The 18,148-nt window shown below is 39.0% G+C and overlaps 1 protein-coding gene across 1 annotated transcript in view; it reads right to left on the reverse strand.

Annotated features, from left to right (window-relative positions):
• Window positions 1-18,148, reverse strand: part of EPRS1 (glutamyl-prolyl-tRNA synthetase 1) — a 49,922-nt gene that overhangs the window by 16,094 nt on the left and 15,680 nt on the right. The window contains exons 10-19 of the mRNA XM_044449887.1: window positions 17,558-17,624; window positions 14,826-14,936; window positions 12,842-12,978; window positions 12,126-12,333; window positions 11,484-11,596; window positions 8,445-8,562; window positions 6,602-6,988; window positions 3,835-4,068; window positions 1,918-2,180; window positions 1,154-1,205 (exon numbers count right to left, since the gene is read on the reverse strand). Of these exons, the coding sequence (XP_044305822.1) occupies window positions 1,154-1,205; window positions 1,918-2,180; window positions 3,835-4,068; window positions 6,602-6,988; window positions 8,445-8,562; window positions 11,484-11,596; window positions 12,126-12,333; window positions 12,842-12,978; window positions 14,826-14,936; window positions 17,558-17,624 (1,690 nt within the window). The remainder of the gene's footprint in view (window positions 1-1,153; window positions 1,206-1,917; window positions 2,181-3,834; window positions 4,069-6,601; window positions 6,989-8,444; window positions 8,563-11,483; window positions 11,597-12,125; window positions 12,334-12,841; window positions 12,979-14,825; window positions 14,937-17,557; window positions 17,625-18,148) is intronic.

The raw sequence follows: 18,148 nt of genomic DNA on the forward strand, positions 1-18,148 counted from the left end.
AGAACAGTTTATCAAATGTACAAATGTACTATATAGGATCTGTTTATTTTATATATCTGTTAGTAAAACTTACGAATTGCTAGTACAATAACTTCTCCAAGTGTGCTCTCTTGGTTCATATTAACTTCTGCATATTCAATCTCTTGGGCAGTCTAGATAGCTGAATTTTTCAAGCTGGCTTTGTTTTTAGGCACAGATTTCTTCCTGTCAGGAAGTTACACAGTGTGGGCTGTTCATGTAACAGCCCATGGTGTCCCAGACGATCAGGCTCACTGTGGGTTGTCACCTTCAATTTCCCATTGGCCTCCTGCAGGTAACTCGTGCCAGAACCATCTTGTCTGCTCCCCTGCCTCTGATCAGACCCAGTCTTTTCCTCTCTCTTTGTGGGGAGAGGCAATTGCTCCTTGTGATCTCCAATGCGACAGTCGCACCAACTGTTTGGAGTTGTGCAACTACACAAATCTGAACACCAGAAATTTGAAGCTTTGCCTGGTTAACATCCTGTTAAGTGCCTCTTGTCAAAGCTGGTGGCATCCTAACTGGCCAGCGAGGCTTCAAGTACATCATTTTGCTTTCTGTTAATAGCTAGTGGGTGGTTGGATAGGGGGTAACTACATCAGCATGGTTTTTAACAGGACTAAACCAGGGGTTTTTACAGGGACATACACAGCCATGGATTCTGTATATGTCCCTCTCCAAAAATATATAAATAAATCCTGTTATGCCCTGTTTTAAAAGAAAGCCTTACTTTTGACAGTATTCCCATAATTGGAATGGACTGCACTTTTCCACTTTCCCAAGCGCCTACATACTCAGGATAGCATGGGAAAGGTGCAAGACTAGGAAGAGGACACAGAGGACAATTTGGACCGTTTTAAAACCTAGAGAATTTTGCTGCAAAGGAAAATTTTGAGGAAATGACCGATTTTGAGGAAATGCAGGTGAGAGTGGAAATTGCCTTCCTGGTTCTGTTGAAGAAAGCAATCCCATCAATGGACAAATTTCACTGTAGAGAGCTTGAATTAGTAGCCTCATAAACATAAGCAGTCCAGAAAATAATTCCTAATTTCACCAACAGAAGCTGCTCCAGAGTTCTTACAAGCAGTTTATTTTGAGCAAAAGTATGTGAATGGAAACCTTGAGATGTACTTGCCTGAGAATACCATTCAGCTAGATTCTCTTCCTTCTTTGCCTCTAGACCCAACCTGTAATATTTGAAAGAAAAATAAATCAATATTTAATACCTCCCCTGCCAACAGGTAGCAACAACATTACTGTATTATTAAAGCAGCAATCCACTGGTCTTTTACATCAGGAAAACTATCCAAACTTAAATTTAAACATACCTATTCTTTCTCTCTCTCTCTCTCTCATACACACACACACACACACACACACACACAGTAACAGCAGAAATATTCAAATTGCCATAGTCCGTCATATACTAATACATTAAGTATACTCTACTAGATTTTTCCCAGTTCCAGGATGTTCTGGTTTTTCTGATTTTGCCACCATTTTTGCCATCACAACATTTTATTAACTCCTTTCTCTCACTTTACACAGAGCCTAGAAAATTGCTGATCCTAAATGCATTCTAAACAGTGGTTCAAAGACAACAAGGAATATCTTCTGGTGTTCTATCATATATGAAAAACCACCTGGACTAGAAATGGTTTCTTTTTACTTAATATTATCCCCATCAAATGGCACATAGCAAATTTGAATGCTTAGTGTAGGAGTGAGTGAATTTCAGCCTTCCAGATGTTTTAGCTTGCAACTCCCATGATCCTATTCTGGCTAGCACTTGTTGGGAACTGTAGGCTTAAAAAATCTGGAGGACCAGATGTTTCCATTCTTGGTTTAATTCTTCCCTTTATCACACTGCTCAGAGCACATCTTATGTGGACTTTTTACCTGGTTTGTTTCTTAGGACCCTGACCATCTCCTGGACCATTTGAAGACAGGTTGCTCTCACCACATGGATCTTTAAGTGTTTCTTTCTTCTGACCTTCTTTCTGTTGTTTATTTTGCTTTTCAGATTTATTCTCTTTCTCCTTCTTTTTTTTGTCTTTCTCCTCTAAACCGGTTGCAGAGACTGGCTTATAGTCTATTCCTGTCAACAACTTGTACTCTGCCTTCAACTGAAGCAGCTCTTTCACTGCAGCATCAATCTTATCCTTTGGAAAGAAACCATTACCATGACACACCAGCAATAACACCACCCTTCCCCACCCCATCTCCAGCCAAAAATAATAAAGTTAGCTGCATGAACTATGTGAGATACAACCAGCGAACACATGCTGAAAGGAAGGATCCAACGTAACTTGAAGGTTCAGTTAGGGATTTTCAGTGTTATACACATTAGCATTTACATGTGAATAGACGAGCAAAGACTGGAAAAGCAGCTTTTATTAGGTTTATTCTGTTTAAGACACTTAACTCTTTTTTATGTTGTGCACTTACAATACTGTTGTATTTTATGAAATACTGTGTTCTGTGAACTTCCCAGAAAATTTTGGTTATTGGGTGGTATGGAAATATAATAAAGTGATAGATGGGATCGGAAAGGAGGTCTTTTACAAACAGTAGCTCAGGCATTCTGAATCCAAGTTAGTGAAAATGCATCAAAGAAGGTGCATCCAAGTCCTGTCCCCACTTCACTATCTCATCCCATTTCTCACTACTTATGAATAGTGACTGTCTTAAGCAGAGAGTTTCCTGTATCAGTGGAGGCAGAGCCACAGCATAGGTCTTCCAGCATCCCGGCTCACGTGGAGCACCTCCACAGGTACAGGAGCTCTCCTTTTTCAATCAGCCTCCACAAGCAGAGGGCAATGGATGCAGTAATGGGAGGAGGTGGAGTGGTGTGCTCCTTCTCGTGAGTTTGTTCTAGTTCCAGAATGCCTGAATAAGGTTATTTTGCAGAGCCACCACTAATCAGAGTAGATTAGTGGCCAGATAGACCCGTGCTATGTCTTAATTTTAAAAGACAACATCATATATTCACTTCCTCTCATTGTATTTTCCCCTATTGAAATTTAGATATGGTCCTTAGAAGAGGAATCAAGACTTTTCTGCTTACATTATTTTGTAAAGTGTCGTGTACTTTACAGATAATAATGAAATAGTTTAATGGAGATTATGCAAACATAAAACAGTTACGATTCCGTGGTTACACAACTCAGAGTTAGGGAGTGAATATGGCCTGTCAAGTATACATGCCACAGTCCTTCACTGTGGTTTAACTCTGGGTCATTAAGCACAAGCAACCCAGGAAGAAAACCCATGGTGTGCCACTGGGATGTGGGAATGGTTAGCAATTCATAGTTAAACAATAGTTTATGAATCACATGTAACAACAAACCCCAATTCAATGAAATACATATTCTGAGTTGTTGTTACACAATCCAGGCCACAAAATAGTATGAACATATAATTAGGCTTTCTTAAGTCTAGCATTTTTCCAGGCAGTGTGGCAGAACTCAGGCACAGTGAAACTAAGCTTAACTCAGATGTAAAGGACAACTTGAGTTATAGGGTGTCATGACCACTGATCTGAAAGGCAACTACTATTGCTTGCCAGCCTGTGATTACAGGCAGGTGTCTTTAGGATTCTGTAACAAGTTAATGTATCCTGCAAGAGCAATAAATAATTGTCATAAAATTCCAAAGTGAAAATTCAAATTAGAGAACTACAGAACACATGGCATCAAGTAGAGGATTTCTTGCAACTGGAGGTCAGGATGTTGTTATCAATTACAAATAAAAATGAATGCAATGAGTAGGCATTCCAGAATCCAATCAAATAAACAAAACTGTTAATCAACTTACCTTTTCTGCCTTCTGTGATTTTAATTTCCGAACCTCCTCTCCTTGGGCAGCAACCTTGTTAAAGAGGGCTTTTGCTTCTGGGGAGTTAGAACCACTGATTTCTGTGCTTGTGGGTTGGCTTAAGGCATTTGTCTGAGGTGATGGTGGTTGTCCTGGCTTATAGTCCTGACCAGTCTTTTCTTTGTACTCTGCTTTCAGAGAAAGGAGGACTTTTACAGCTTCATCCACTTTGTCCTGTAGAAAACATTGTTAAGAAAAAGCAATAATTGCATTTATCCCCAAAGTTACATACATATTCTGGAATATGCAGGCAAGATACAAGAGGTAAGACAGCAACATACAGTTTTAAATTAGTAGCTACTATTTCTAGCTATCACAGTATTATTTTTTAAGAATTTATATGCTATTTTTCAAACCAAAATTGTCTCAGGGTGGCTCAAAATGGCCCAATTCCACAAACAATTAAATCCAGATATATGAAAGAATTACTAGCAGTTATCCAGGATCACAATGCCTTTGAAATCACCTGAAAACCCCTCTGCTAAACTTGGGTTCAGTATTGCTAATGCATAGAGACTTGGAATCACAACAGACTTATGAATATTTATCACTATTCTACCTTGGAAGCCTTTTCTGCCTTGAGTTTCCGCACCACTTCTCCTTGTTCAGCTACCTTATTGTACAGAGCTTCTCTGTCTATTGTGCTAGAAGATGTCAAACCATTGCAAGACAGAGGAGGAGGAAGATCAGAAGTACAAGAGGATAAGGAAGAAGATGAAGAGAGAGGAGGAGGAGCTGTAGGTGGATGTCCGGGCTTATAATCCTGATTTGTCTTTTCCTTATATTCTGTCTTTAGAGCAAGAAGCACTTTCACAGCAGCATCTATCTGATCCTGAAGCAGGAAGAGAATATATTGTATCAGTAACAGTGGAAATGTTTCTTAAAACTACACAGTCTCAGTTCAGGACAGACGGACGGAAGGAAGGAAGCAAGCAAGCATTGCCTCATGTCCTTAATAAAACCATGGCATATGGTCATCTGAATGAGACTGCACATGAACTTTATGCTTTGGTGTTCCTTCCTCCCCATCCCTCCACCTGTAAGAAGATCAAAAGCTTCTGAACAAACCACAGTTCCTTGTTCTGTCTGAACTTGGGCAAACTGTGGTTTGATCTACCTGGGCTAGTTAAAACAAGAAATCAAACCATAAACCCACAGTTCACTGAATTTGAATGTTAGTCCAAAAAGGAAAGCTTGATCTTTGCCATTTCCTGCCTCTCTCTCTCAACACACACACATACACTTCCCTTCCCCCTGATATCTTGGATAAACACCTTGTCTAATACTAAAGACTTGCCCACTCCTTGTAGTGACAATACTATTTTTGTCCAAATGTTCTGTGGGCTTTAATGGGAGGTTTTCTGTTTGTTTCCTTTACCTACAGTCTTTCCCAAAACCTTTTAGAATTTTCTAAAATGTTCATATGCAATAAGAAAGGCTAGTGTCTTTGGCACAACTCATGAGGACCCTCTCCTATAAAAGCTCCAATTAACTGAATAGCAGCCATGCCTGAAGCATATCAGAATGCTTGCATTAAGACCTGTTCAGCTGAAAGCTTCATGTAGATACACATACATGCCCTCACACAAGCAAATGCACAAGCGTATCTATGAAGCCATCAAGTGAGCAAGCAAAAAATAACAGTAATGGCACATTATCACTACCTCTTAGATTCTATTCAAACTGCAGATTAATTTGTAAGCCCTGGCATCCAAGTTTTACTCTGCTTGGACAAAATAATAACCTGAGTTACATACAATAGCTCAAAACATTAAGAAACAAAATATACTTATTATTTAATACCTCAATATGAAAAGGTTGAAAAACAAAGCAGGACATCCCTGAGTTATAATTTCATTTTGTACATTTTAGGGACCTACTACTGCAACTTAAAAACAGCTTATTCAATAACCCTTTTACTTCCATGGTCATTATACCTTTGGTGCTTTGTCCAACTTAAGTCTACGAACCACTTCACCTTGTTCAGCTACTTTACAATAAATATTTTTGCTGACTTCTGGGCAGAGGGGCACAGAAGAAGGAGCAACAGAAGGAACTGAACTAGGAAGGAAACTCTTCGGTTGGTTGCCCGGTTTGTATTCCTGGCCTGTTTTTTGCTTATATTCTGCTTTCAAAGCTAGAAGTACTTTCACTACAGCATCTATCTGATCCTAAAATAAGAATTGAAAGTAGAGTTTAAAGGAAGTAAGAAAGAAAAGGAAGAACTTAGTATAGTGCAATAGTATATAAAATGAAACAGATTGTGGTTATTCCTTTTATGTAAATGTAGGTTCGATTAAGTTAAGATGCAATATAAGTGAGCTTTTATTGTGTTTAATAGTGTGCTTTTAATGTTTTATATAGTTGTTTATTGTTTGTAACCAGCCTAGGCAGCCATGCAGCTAATGGGGTTGGCCAAAAATTCAATCAATCAATCAATCAATCAATCAATGTTTAAAAGAGTAAAATTATAGTTTTTTTGGTATCTGTTGGTTCTTATTTTTAAGGGTCTATGTTACCAGCATTTTGAACAGTTTCTTCCCTCCAATATATTTTGGCTACCTCTTAAATGTTCAAAGTTAATTCCCTTGCCTATCCTCAGTGAAGGAGGGAAAAGTCAGATATGTGACCATTGCATAAAAAGGATTTTGACTATCTAAAGCTGTCTTCTAATACAAAAATGGGGTCAATTTCTGCCCCAACTAACCTTGGGTGCTTTTTCTGTTTTCAATTTTCGGACCACTTCCCCTTGCTCAGCTACTTTATCATAAAGAACTTTGCTATCATCAGCAGTAACCACGCTAGTAGCCGCACACTTGGAAGGCTGGACCGCAGGTACTGCAACTGGAGGATTTCCAGGCTTGTAGTCTTGTCCAGTCTTCTCCTTGTATTCTGCTTTCAAGGCCAACAGGAGTTTCACAGCAGCATCAATGTCCTCCTTTGCTGCTTTCTTTGATTTCAAGTCACGAACTGCATCACCTTGAGCAGACACTCTGTTGAAAAGAGCTAAGTGGTCTTCAGCTGAAACAGGAGCTGTAGCATGAAAAACATCACCCCCAACTGGAGCAGAGTGTCCTTTCAGGGTGGTACTAGCCTTTGAAAAGAAAAACAAATTGATATTTTTACAATGTACCTGACAAATCAAAATGATGAAAACCAAGAAATCAAATATATATATTGCATGAAAAAACAAACTACTGCTTATTGTTCCAAGTATAACTGTGAAACAGTCCCCTGGCACTACAAAACCCATTCATTTCAATATGTACCATGATGCTACAAATGTGACCACCCCTAGCCCAGCCTGGAATAAGATAGATTCAAATGACAAAGGAGGAGGGGAAAAGGGAAAAAAGTATATACTAGCTTTTCATACATCGGCTTTGGCTGGTTTAGAAACCTTCCAGTTCTTTTGACTATTTCCTTGCTGTTCAAAAGTGAACACATTTCTATACTTATCACAGCTGTTCTGGAGGTAGATATTTGACTAGTTTAACCTCCTTTTTATGACAAGTATCCCACAAAATCTTATAAAGTAATCTTTACATTTTCACCCATTCAGAAATGAGGACCTTATGGGAAGGGCAGGAGTAAGGGACAGCAATAATTTGTTCAAGGTCTAGTCTAGGAATTTATGGGAATGTGGGAATATAGTACTCCAGAACTGGAAGGAACATTATAGGCCATTGTCCAATAACTTGCTTTATGCAGGTAATGCAGAGCATTCCCAACAGATAGCCAGCTTGAAAATCTTCAGTGAAGAGCGGCCCTTGTAATTAATTTCATTATCTAATTGTTCTTACCATCAAAAAGTTTCCCATAATGTTAAATCAAAATCTCCCCTTCTATAACTTAACAAGTCTTTGTGTTTTTCTATGTGATAAACTTCCAGGTATTTGAAAAGTGTTATCTGTAATTTCTTTTCCAGGTTAAAAAACTCAGACTGCCGGCCCAACCTACCTCACAGGGTTCTTATTGTGAAAGTAAAATTGGGCTATGTAAGTTGCCTTGGCTCCTCTCGAGAGGAGAAACAGCAGAATATAAATACAATGTAGTAGTAGTAGGAGGAGCAGCAGCAGCAGCAGCAGCAACAACAACAATGTGGCCCTCAAGTATTTGACATAGAACATGTTTTACATGCCCCTCTCCATCTTCATTGCCTGCCTCTGAACCCTTCTCTAATTGTAAATAACCTTCTTAACAATGCAGTTCCCCAAACTCTATAAAGTTTTTCAGATAAGCTGCAGTGTAAAGTGGAAGAACTCTTCCTCATGTATTCCAAACTGTGGCACTAAAAGTGCATTCCTCTTTTTTGTAGATGCATCGCATTGCTGACTCATGTCCAGCTTGTCACAGGCTAAAACTCTGAATCCTTTTCACGTGTATTTTTGCCAAGCCAGGTATCCTCCATCAGATTTGATTCCTACATCTCCTTAAAACAGAACCCTTTGTGTGTTGAATTTCATTTTGTTAATTTGAGTTTAACACTACGTAACATCTTAGGATATCACTCTTGACTAACAATACATATGTGAACTGAATTTCCTTACCTCTTTCTTTGCTGTTTCTGCCTTGGCCTTCTCCTTAGATCCAGATGTTGGCATTTCTTTTGTATGCCCATCAGGGATATAAATCAAAATGCATGGAGCTTCTTTGCAGCTGTATGGGCTACAAACACAGACTAAGTCAATGGATTTTCTTTATGATTATTTCTGATTGATAAAAATAACAGAGAAATGAACCACCATAAAAATGAAGCACTCAGGTCACAAAGAGAAACACTGGGTTAAACCCCCAGCTGAAGTTAATGGCCTGTGTAAACTAATCCTACACATGGTCAGTAGTAAGTTACACCAAATGCAACTGGATATACATAGGAACAAAAAGGAATAGCATTGAAGCATGAAAAGCATATATACAGTGGTACCTTGGCTCACAAACTTAATCCGTTCCAGGACTCTGGTTGTGACCCAAATTGGTTGTGAGCCAAGTCAAATTTCCCCATAAGGGTCAATGTAAATAAGGTTAATCTGTCCTGCAACTATTCTTTTACTCACAAAAATTTGAAGCAAAGTGACAAAGAACAACAAAGATCGCAGCCATCTCCCCCACTCCACCAGCAATCATGCGGGGGGCGGGGAGAGATGGACGCGATCGTGGGCATGCTGGGGGGAGGTGGGCACAGATGTGCTAGGGCAGGGAACATGGGCGCAGGTGCAGCCATCTCCCCGCCCCCCCAGCACAAACGTGGCAGAGTTTGCAACCTGCGGCAAATTTTTAATGAAATTTTTGTTTGCGATCAGATTTGTTCGTGAACTGAGGTGTTCGTGAGCCGAGGTACCACTGTAATTCTCAATCTGATTGAAACATGATCCATTTCAAAGGAACTATATTCAGCTACATATTACTGTGCCAATTAAATAAAATATATTAATATATATCTATAAATACAGTTGTAATTTTTAAAAAGAGGGAGAAAGAGAGAAAGCTCAAATGATGAAATCTGGTATATAATTCAAGGGCGAGAAATGTGAGGCCCTCCAGATATTACTGAACTGCAACAGCCATCAGCACTGGCCAGCACATCCAATAGTGAAGGATGATGGGAAATGTGTTCCAACAACATCTGGAAGGCCCAATTTTACTCTTCCCTGATTTGATTCAACAGTGACTTTTCTACCTGTTTGAGTTTTTCCTGCTGTCCTAAAGGTAGCTGTCTAACAGTTATCTGATAGATGTTCACATACTTTTTCAACTACAAGAAAATATTTCTTGGCTATTTTTGTCATCTTTATGACCCTATTTATGATGATTTTTCACACACCTCTGTGAAAGGACAAAACAGAGGAGATAGTTAAAAGGGAACTTTCTCTATTGCCAAGGCAAATGAACTGACACTCCTTTGTTCTAACTCAGACATGCTTGGGTCAAAACATGGAATGAAAATGTCCATTCTGTTAAAACATATACCTTACAGATGGCTGATTATCTACATTAAAGAAATTGCAGTCATCCCTCTGTACAGCTTTTATTTCAGTGAGATAAGCATGCAGATGCTATCAAAATATGTATCCCATCCATACTCCGTCTCAACTAGTCATGTGTAGAGAGCTATATGTGCCTAGAGCTGGACTGGGGTAAAAGTATTGCCTCAGAATTCTGAGGTGTGATGAATTCTCCAGCGCTGTCTGCCACGATGGAGAGTGCTGGCCCAGTTACCTGCAGAAGCAAAGATATACTAGATATTCCTAGCTTCTTCAGTGAACTGAGGAAGCAACTGGGGTGAATTAGTGTGAGATTTAAAAAAAAATGTAGAAAAGGATAAAGGGTAGGGATTTTTTTTTTTTTGGCAATTATTTTCATGCACTCCAAAATGCAACTTTGGAAGTGAAAAATCAAGCCTCCTTAAGATTCAGATGCATCAATACTAGATAAAAATGGAGCTTAAGGTAAATAAGAAGCACAGCTGACCATTAGATCCTAGCATGTTCTACAAAGAGAAAAATGTCAAAGTCAGGTTTTCTCTGGAACAGGCTTCCTGGCTTTCAATAATTTTATTAAAAAGAATAAATTAGGGATAGGCGACATGATGGCCCTGGGTACTAACAAGCCCCCAGCCACCTTCCTCAGTGCTGAGACTTTACTCTTATTTTTATAAGCTGCCAAGTATTCAAATAGATTCAGCAGGCGGCATACAACAGTAAAATTACAACAGAACAGAATTAAAACCATCATTAAAATATAAATAGCAAAATGATAATAATAATATAACCAATTCAAAAAAAACACGTCCAGGTGAAATGGACAACTAAATTTACTAAAATACAATAAAAATTAATAAACCTCTAAAAATCCACTATTAAAATCAATTATTAAAATGGGTATGTTTTTGCCTGGTGCTAAAATAAAAGCAGAGTTGGCACTTCTCTGGGGAGCCTGTTGCACAGGTGGGAGGCAGCCACCAAAAAGGCCCTGCTTCTATTTATCAGCCCTCTCAGCTCCTTGAGTGATGGCAGATCCAGAAGGTTTCTTGCTCAGATCTTAATGATTGAGCAGGCATGTGTGAGAAAAGGAGGTCCTTCAGGTAGCCAGGTTCAAAGCCATTTACTCAATTTTTATTTATTGATTTATTTAATCTTACTGGAAACTAGGATTAATTCAAAGCAAAGTGAGATCCTCTAAGCATCTTAATTTCCCTTGAATGCCTCTGGGCAGGATACTTGCCCTTTGTGACCTGCTTTGCATAGTCATGCCCAAAAGAGTTTCTCAAATCTCCAAATACGCCCACATGTTCAAAATGTTGCCTGTTCTTGCATTTAAGTGACAGTAATTTCTCTACCACTACTCCACTTTGGTCAATATGATACAAAGGCGCGATAAAATTTGGCAAAGTATGGTCTACAACCCTAGAATTTTGTATTGGCATAGACTGCTGGCCAGTTTAACCACAAAACAGGACCATTTATACATGGACATACATTTCAATTCAGAACTTTAGTGCTGTGGAATTATTAAATTGTTCTGCCAAAAAATCTGCTACAGAACATGTACATTAGATAAGCAAAAGAAATAAGTTTTGAACTGCTTACCTAATGGGCTCATATGGCTGGTCACAAATATAAAAGCCTCTTCTCTGAAGCTGTATGATGTCTCCCTTTTTCATATCTTTAAGGCAAGGGTCACCAAGCATCAGTTCCTCTTGCTGTAAAATGCCAAAAAGCAAGTCAGCATGACTGTTCCTAAGAACAGTATATACCAAGTCCCAAGAAATGCTGCAGCTGTGCTGAAACATAGGAGTTAGCAGAGGAGGAAGGACACAACGCAGTGAATTTTGAAAATCCTCAGCTCACAGTACTGCAGTTCATTTGGTGACCCAACATGAACAATGAAGGAGGAACAGTTTTACAGCCAGCCAGTGGGTCAAGCAGACTTCCCCAGCATTATGCTCTCCCAATGCTTTGCACTAACTCCCATCAGGCCCAGCCATGGCCATTGGTCAAACATGCAGCCCAAAAGCATATGGAGGTCACCGCACTGAGGAAGCTGAGCTGCTGGACCTTGACCAGAGAGATCTGAGTTCAAATTTCCACTCAGCTAGTCAATATTACTCAAGTCCATGCTTTCCCTTAGGTTTCCTGTGAGGTTTAAGGGAGGGTAAAGTATGGTATGCTCTCCTTGAAGTAAGGGTGGGATAAAAATGTTTAAAAAATAGGTGAACTGCTGCAGGCTACCTTGCTATTTCTATTGACATACTGCTTGAAGTCTTCCTCCTTGCCTAGGACAGGTTTTGTGATCAAATGCTCATAACTGACACAGACAGTTGGAGTGAGAGGAGCACGAGGACTTTCTGCCAGCCAGGTTATCTTAGCAGTTTTTTTGTAGTCCTTATTTTCCAAATTCAGCTTTCCATCAAGAGATGTGATTTTCCCAGTGGAATTCCTATATGGAAGCAACATAGATACTGTGGTTATGTGGGTGTTCTTTGCAAAGAAATGACTAAAATCGTACTAAGGAAGTACTGACATGCAACTTAAATTACTGTTCAAAATTCAGAGAAGTGTAAAACTCTACATTCAGATTTAACAGCTAAGCAACACTGGATTGGATGTAAAAGGACCCCCAAGTGAGTAGACGGCCCTTTTGCTCCTGCAGACTCACTGATCCTTTGCAACTTCTGCAGACCCCCTACACTGCAACAGTTTCCTACACCATCTTCCATGCTGTTCCCAAAGGTTTCTTGAGCCTCAAGATTTGCCTTGGAAGTGGTGCCATAGGGGACTGCAGGGGATAGGAAGGATAAATACTGGAACTGTGCTTGCAGTTGTTAAAATCCAACCAATTGCAAATTTTTCTTCAGTGTTGAAGAAACCAGAACATTAATAATCCAAATACAATGCTGAAGAATCAAATCCAAGATCCCAACTTGTTTCAAGACCCAGCAACCTACTTGTGTATTTTGGTGATGATTATGTTGCCCCAATTAATAAAGGTAACCGTCTCGCCTTCTGTCAATGTCTCTGCATCTGCTCCTTCAATAAGCACCTTGGGACTGTACCATATGGGCTTCAGGCCAACTTCAGCATTCTGCAAATTAACAAGGAATAAAGAGCTCACCCAGCAGCTTTATTAAATGTTTCTTATACACAGATTACAACAGAATAGTCAATTCCAGAATGATGTACAAAGGTGCAGTATGGCTGAGATGTTTGGCATTAATGTGAACAACTTCAAAATATGATCCATCTACAACAGAGGTTTTATTCTTATTTCTATTTTCTTTTCATTGCAAAGGCTTGAACAACTGAGGGAACAATTTTATGTATGTTTAGGCAGAAAAATGTCCTACAAACACACACAGGATTGGACTCTAAAGTACTCATTTGAAAACCTCTTAAGGACAAATTTGAACATGATCCAAACTATACAAAAGTATTTTTCAATATATTAAAAACAGTAACTTCACATTTGCCACAATGAAACTAAGCGCCTGTGACAGTACCCAATTCAACCAAATCTGTTATTTCATTGTCTCTCCATAACAGAAAATGTAGACCAGGGGTCTCAAACTCGCGGCCCGCAGGCCAATTGCCAGGACAGGCGGGGTATGGGGGAGGGGCCCTGCGGCCTACAAAGCGCTGGCGGCACCCTGGCCGGCCTCCGAATGAGCGGCCCACCACCACCGCGGTGGTGGAATACTTGACGCGGCCCAGCCTCACCCAGACTCTACTTCCAGCGGCCCCCAGGTAAGTTGAGTTTGAGACCCCTGATGTAGACTGAAAATTTGTTTGCATTTTTATTTGTATAACAGAGAGACAAGGAAAGGATTCTGAAAAAGAAGCTTTGGGAAAATTGAAAATGTTGTCCAAGCTATTTAAGTTTATTGATAGTGGCAAAGGAGTCTGACATTTGCCATCTGAATGCCAAACTTCAGCAATGTCATGGTAACAAGAAAAAATTTCCAGTTCTTTAATTTGCAATATATACTTATTCAATAGATTTATAGCTACTAGAGCATCCTTAAAGAGCCTCTCAGCATTTACAAAATGTATGGGCACATTAAAAACCATTCACTTAAAATTCAAAACAGCTGGAGCAAATGTTGGTGTTTTGCCTGCTTGCCTCTTTCTCTTTTGGATCCCAAGCTTCAGAGCAGTTGAGCAAATGAGGTTGGGGAGAAGGCAGTCCGGGGTTGGGGAGAAGACAGTCTGACCATAGCAGGAGCTTGAGGTTGTCTTCACCTCCCTCCCTCTGTAACTTCCTTCCTCTCCTCAATAAACAACTTGCATTACAGGAAGGGCAGGATCTGGGCTTTTGTTTACCTTAAATACGAACTTCAGGTGACATAGACAGCCCCTGGGAGGGTCCACAAGCCCCACAATACACATACCATACACCCATACAATGAAGTGTAATCATTGTGCTAATGGTCTGGGATGAGGTAGAAAGAGACAGTCATACACTATATGCATAACCCTATTTTTTCTTTCACAGAGAACCCTAGGTGGTTTATGTGACCCTCCTCCTCCACTCCATTATATCCTCACAACAACCCTGTGAGGTGGGTTAGGCTGGTCCTAAAGTTAACTAGTGAGCTTCACATTCTAGAGGGGACTAGAACTCAGATTTGCTGAGTCCCAGGCCAGCACTCTACCCACTATACTAAACTGGCTCTTATTGAGTTCCTTCCTTCCTCAAATGCTAGAAAAGTATATCGTGTCAACTTTCATCCACATCCTGTCATTTAATTAGTTCTACCATTTGTATAACCTCTGGCAAATCATATTCTCAGACAGCTTAATTTTCCTTTCTCTTTCTTACAATTATTCCACATTGTAACAAATGTTTCAGACAAAATTTGGAAAATTTACACTAGGTCACAATTTCAGCATTCTGAATTACAATATTTCTTCAGCTAAAACTAATAAGCGAACCTTTGGATGTTTTGCTACTTCTTTCATCTCTTCTTGAGCTTCAGGAATATTCACTGTGACTGCATCATTCTTTAGCAAAGCAGTATACCGGGGTGCCACTGGATCTATGACCTAAATACAAAGAGGAATCAAAAGATCTCAACTACTCTCAGAACAGGCTGAAGCCAGAGTTACATGAACTGAAAAGTACAGATGTCATTTAGGAATATTAACTGGTATTCTTTGTGTTACTGCATCTTCAACTGCAAATAAATTTTGCCTGAATCTAAATTGTAACAGCAAGACCAACACAAAAATATAAAGTCAAATGCAGTAATTTTTAACTGTTCTCTAAACAAAACAAAGACAACAGTAGCCTCAACTAAATTTGCACATACATATTGTGGAGGTCTACAGGCAAATTCTAAGTTTGACATAAGTCTTAACAATGTATATCTATGCATGTCTTTTCAAAAGTAAAGCTCACTGTATTCTAATTCCAATACACTGTATTCCATACATACTCCCAGGTAAGTATGTGCAGGACTCTGACATCAACTACATGATCTGGGGTAGGGATTATTTATAGCTCTGTGATTCTTTTAGCACTCATTGGATCATTTTTTGAAATAAGCACATCTACATTTAAGCATATCAATGTCAATATTACTTTTTCTAAGAATGAACCATGAACATATTTCTGAGGAATGCTCTTTGTAAATTTAAATGAACCAACTCTGATATAATAGTATTGTATGTGCAATTAAGCAAGGCATTCCAATTAATGATCTTGTAAGTGCCGAATGTAAGACTCAAAGCTGCCTACAATTTTAAACATGTTGATGGGAATTGTTCTTTAGCTACACAAGAAACAGTTTTATAATTTTCTTTCTCTTATTCTTCAGTCCATATATTTTCTGTGACTTTATTTCCACAAATATGTTTTCTAGCATGATACAAATACAACAGTATTAGATCACTATAATAAGGCAACATTATAGCACTGTACTTAAGAACAGTCTTTCCTCTTTGGCATCTTTGTCAAACTGCTTTGGTATCCTACTCATTACTCAAGCACAGTCTCTTCTATTGTGTTTATCTTCTTACCACACCAGTCATTTTACTGATCAACTTTTTCATCTCCCTTAAAATGTAGTGAAACTTCATACTATTTGGAAGTTTTAAGAGTAGTATACAATTTAAAAATGGAAATCTAAGACAAGAACTAACAGCCATAAGAATACAGTAGCTAAATAAGGAAAAAAATAACGGAAGCAGACATACTTCACACCTGAATTCTCCTAGAAAAAAGGGCACTCTTACAGTTGCTCATGGCAAATATAGATATTAAATCTATATTTAATATAGATCACCATTGCTTCTGTAGTTCCATTAGAAACATGTACTAATCAGTGACTACAGAGTGAGTCTGAATTCAAGAATTTGCCTCTAGATGTGATCTATCAATCAGCAACTGACATGTTATCTTTTTAAGGACTGGGCTTTTCTTTAAAGCATTAAATACAAATGCTTTTCTTACTTGCAGTAACTGGAAGAAAGCAGATGGCCATAGCAGGCCTGCAGTTTATTTACTGTACTGATGTACAGGGGTTCTTTAGGTAGCACTTTATACTCTCATAGTTAAAATGTGGTTTGGTAGTGCTGCTACTGAATCACTAATTTTGCTATTTAAATGACTAATCTTTCACTATAGAGCAATTCAACACACACTTTCACTCTTGCCCAGTGAGAATGCAATACACAGGGCAGTGTAGTGAGCTGTTCAACAACATAAATATATCACTATGGTGTTTTGTAAATTTATTACGTATACAAAAGGGGCCAATCTATGCAGCAACAGAAAGAGCCAATTGATAATCCCTTGCATACATGAAGAGAACAAATAAAAAGTCTGTAAGAGAGTACAAGACACATGCCAGGCAAGCAAACACTTATATCTGGGGAGGGCTTCTTTGAAAACGAGCAAAAGTCCAGACACAAGTTAAAAAAAAATAGAAACAGCCACAGTGTTAAGCAGGCAGACACTAAGAGTTCGCCTTATTATAGTGTTCAAGCATCTGCTGCCAAAAAGCAACTAACCATGTCAAGATGCAGTATTCCATATTTGACCTTCAACTGAGGGGTATCAGCAGAATTAGAGAATTAAAGCCTTCACTTCACTACAAAAGAGAAGTATGGCCAGCGTTGTAAATTGAAGTGAGGCTTCACTGAGAAATCAAGACTCAGATTACGTATTAGTTCCTTTTTAGAACAGGAATAATGCATTTTAAGATGGCTATATACAGTTCTTGTAATATAAGCAAACATGGTTGTGCTATGAGAAGCTGCATAGTGATGACTTATGCTATGTATGCTTACAATACTGTAAGCTATATGCTAAGGCAGAAAAAGCATGAAGTAATACCTTTTTACAGATAGCTCGCAGCTTGAAAGCAGAAAAATGAAATGCAGAGTTTTCATATCAGTTTTTACATCAGCAAAATACTGTTACCTTCCCACACAATCCAAGAAAAACAATTCAGTATCAGTTTGGCAAAAAGTAAGTAAGATTAGTGTTAGGCCTTGTTAGCAAGACAGGACATTCCATTTTCCTGAAAATTAGCCAGATGATGCAACATACTGCATTCACTAGCCTTTGAAGAGCATTCCAAAGAATGCTGGGTTTACTACCAGCACAAGAGAGTAGGTGTCAACCAAAAAACATCATCAGATCAAAATGGAGGAGCATGTACCTTTTTGTTAAATGACCAAATTTTATCCCACTCCATGTTTACAACTGATCGAGAGGAGCCCTGTAAAATGTACAAGAAGAAGAGAGAAAAGAAACAGCATTAAATCCTGATGACCGACATTCAGTGCAATGCTATCTAGACTTGGTAATGATTCAACAAATATTTCACATCACCAGTGTACATTATGGAACGTAGAATTACAAGGAAGTAAAATATTTGTCAGCCAAATACAAGCCCTGTGAATTGACCTGCATATGAGAACAACTATACTGGTAACTAGTGAAATGGCTTGGTAGATGGGAGGTAATGCTGCAAGGATCCTTGGTGCGTGTCTGTGCAGAAATAAAACACACAGAACATGGCTGGCTTTCAGGCTGAGAGGGCCATGACAACACCTCCAATGGGCTCCCTGGTTGCCATGTTGTATACCAGGGCATTATGGAAAATTCAAAGTGATGCATGGCTCCAAACCCCAGCCACCCACCAAGAAAGAACAGGAATGCCTTGTTAGAGTGCTTGACCCTGGCAGCCATCCATGAATGTCAGGTGCTGGTATTATTATTATTATTATTATTATTATTATTATTATTA

This window comes from Varanus komodoensis, unplaced genomic scaffold (assembly GCF_004798865.1).
Source record: "Varanus komodoensis strain SLA01 unplaced genomic scaffold, ASM479886v1 scaffold1, whole genome shotgun sequence".
NCBI lineage: Eukaryota > Metazoa > Chordata > Lepidosauria > Squamata > Varanidae > Varanus > Varanus komodoensis.